The 1,292-nt window shown below is 42.3% G+C and overlaps 1 protein-coding gene across 1 annotated transcript; it reads left to right on the top strand.

The window, feature by feature from the left end:
• The first annotated feature begins 229 nt into the window (after positions 1 to 229).
• LOC147081157 (transcription factor ATOH7-like) lies at positions 230 to 562 on the top strand. Its single transcript, XM_085980928.1, has one exon. The coding sequence runs from the start codon at positions 230 to 232 to the stop codon at positions 560 to 562; it is 333 nt and encodes a 110-aa protein (XP_085837054.1).
• The last annotated feature ends 730 nt before the right edge of the window (positions 563 to 1,292 follow it).

Raw genomic sequence — 1,292 nt, 5'->3', positions numbered from 1 at the left:
CCTAGTTCCAAAAACAGACCCTATCTCCGGAGTAAGACAGCTCCAGAAAAAAAGACTCTAGCTCCAGAGAAAGACTTATTTCCAGAGGAAAACTGTGTCGGGTGCAGGAGCAATGAAATCGAATATATCTGCCTCTACTGCGGGAGCGGATTTGGTTTCTGGAGCTGGCTCCGGTTCTGATTCAAGCATGTGCGGTGTGGAGAGGGTAGAGAGCTGTGCCCGCAGAAGAATGGCCGCTAATGCCCGGGAGAGACGACGTATGCAGGGACTCAACACCGCCTTTGACCGTCTCCGCAAAGTGGTACCACAGTGGGGACAGGACAAAAAACTTTCCAAATACGAGACACTGCAGATGGCCCTAAGCTATATCATGGCCCTGACCCGAATCTTGACCGAGGCCGAGCGCTACAACAGTGATAGGCGCTGGATTCACATCCAGTATGAGCACATACAGGGAAGCGAGAACATCCAGACTTACCTGGGACAGGCAGCAGAGAAAAAGGACTGTTACACAGACAGAATCTTCCCCTTCAACCACGAGAGCTTCCAGATAATCAATTAAACCACCACACAGGCTCAGAAACCGATTCAATTTGTATCATATTTCAAAACACTGAACACAAGCTGACTCTCCAACAGGAATTTGTTATACTTCAGTTTGAATGCTCCAGTATTACTGGTAATTTTATGGATTTAGCTAAATAGGTTTTTGCAGTAATACTAGAATTTGATTTGCTAGAACTTGTTTAAATGATATTACAGGAAACAGCGAGGTTAAAATAGGAGACGTTGTTAAATGGACAACTTGTTCGAATGATATTTTGATTTCATGTGTACATAGGTGCTACTGAAAAACATCCCTGTAAAATTAGAAGAAAAGTTTATTGTTTGTATGTAGATAACGCACGTTTAGTGTACAAATGTTGAAAGTATTCTATGTTTTTAAAGTTCTGATTGTTTTATTTTTGAATTACCCGCTTGGAATGAATCTTTAAGTTCGACGTCAGACTTTGACAGAAATGTGTGCCGTACAATTCTTGTTACTTCCTTGGATGTAATTAAATATTTTAACCGGATGTACGTTTATGTTTATTTTAGTTAGGGCATCCATACATACAGTACGCGCAATTATGCATGCTGCTTCACGGAGAACGATTAAGAAGCTAGGAGTTCCCTGAAGCTTTCCTTTTACCTCAATCATTCTGACGGCGTCTTTCATCACACTGATATACAGGGTCTGTCCTCCTCTGTGTCAGAGTAACCGGACAGTACCTCCCTTCATTAACTGGTTA

This window comes from Somniosus microcephalus, unplaced genomic scaffold, assembly GCF_052327205.1.
Source record: "Somniosus microcephalus isolate GS21.2 unplaced genomic scaffold, FLI_Smic_1.0 scaffold745, whole genome shotgun sequence".
NCBI lineage: Eukaryota > Metazoa > Chordata > Chondrichthyes > Squaliformes > Somniosidae > Somniosus > Somniosus microcephalus.
Note: the sequence above shows the minus strand (reverse complement) of the source record. Positions and strands in the feature narration are given on the sequence as shown.

Coding starts and splice junctions, on each gene's coding strand:
- LOC147081157 (XM_085980928.1), top strand. CDS start 230: ATGGCCGCTAATGCCCGGGAGAGACGACGTATGCAGGGACTCAACACC.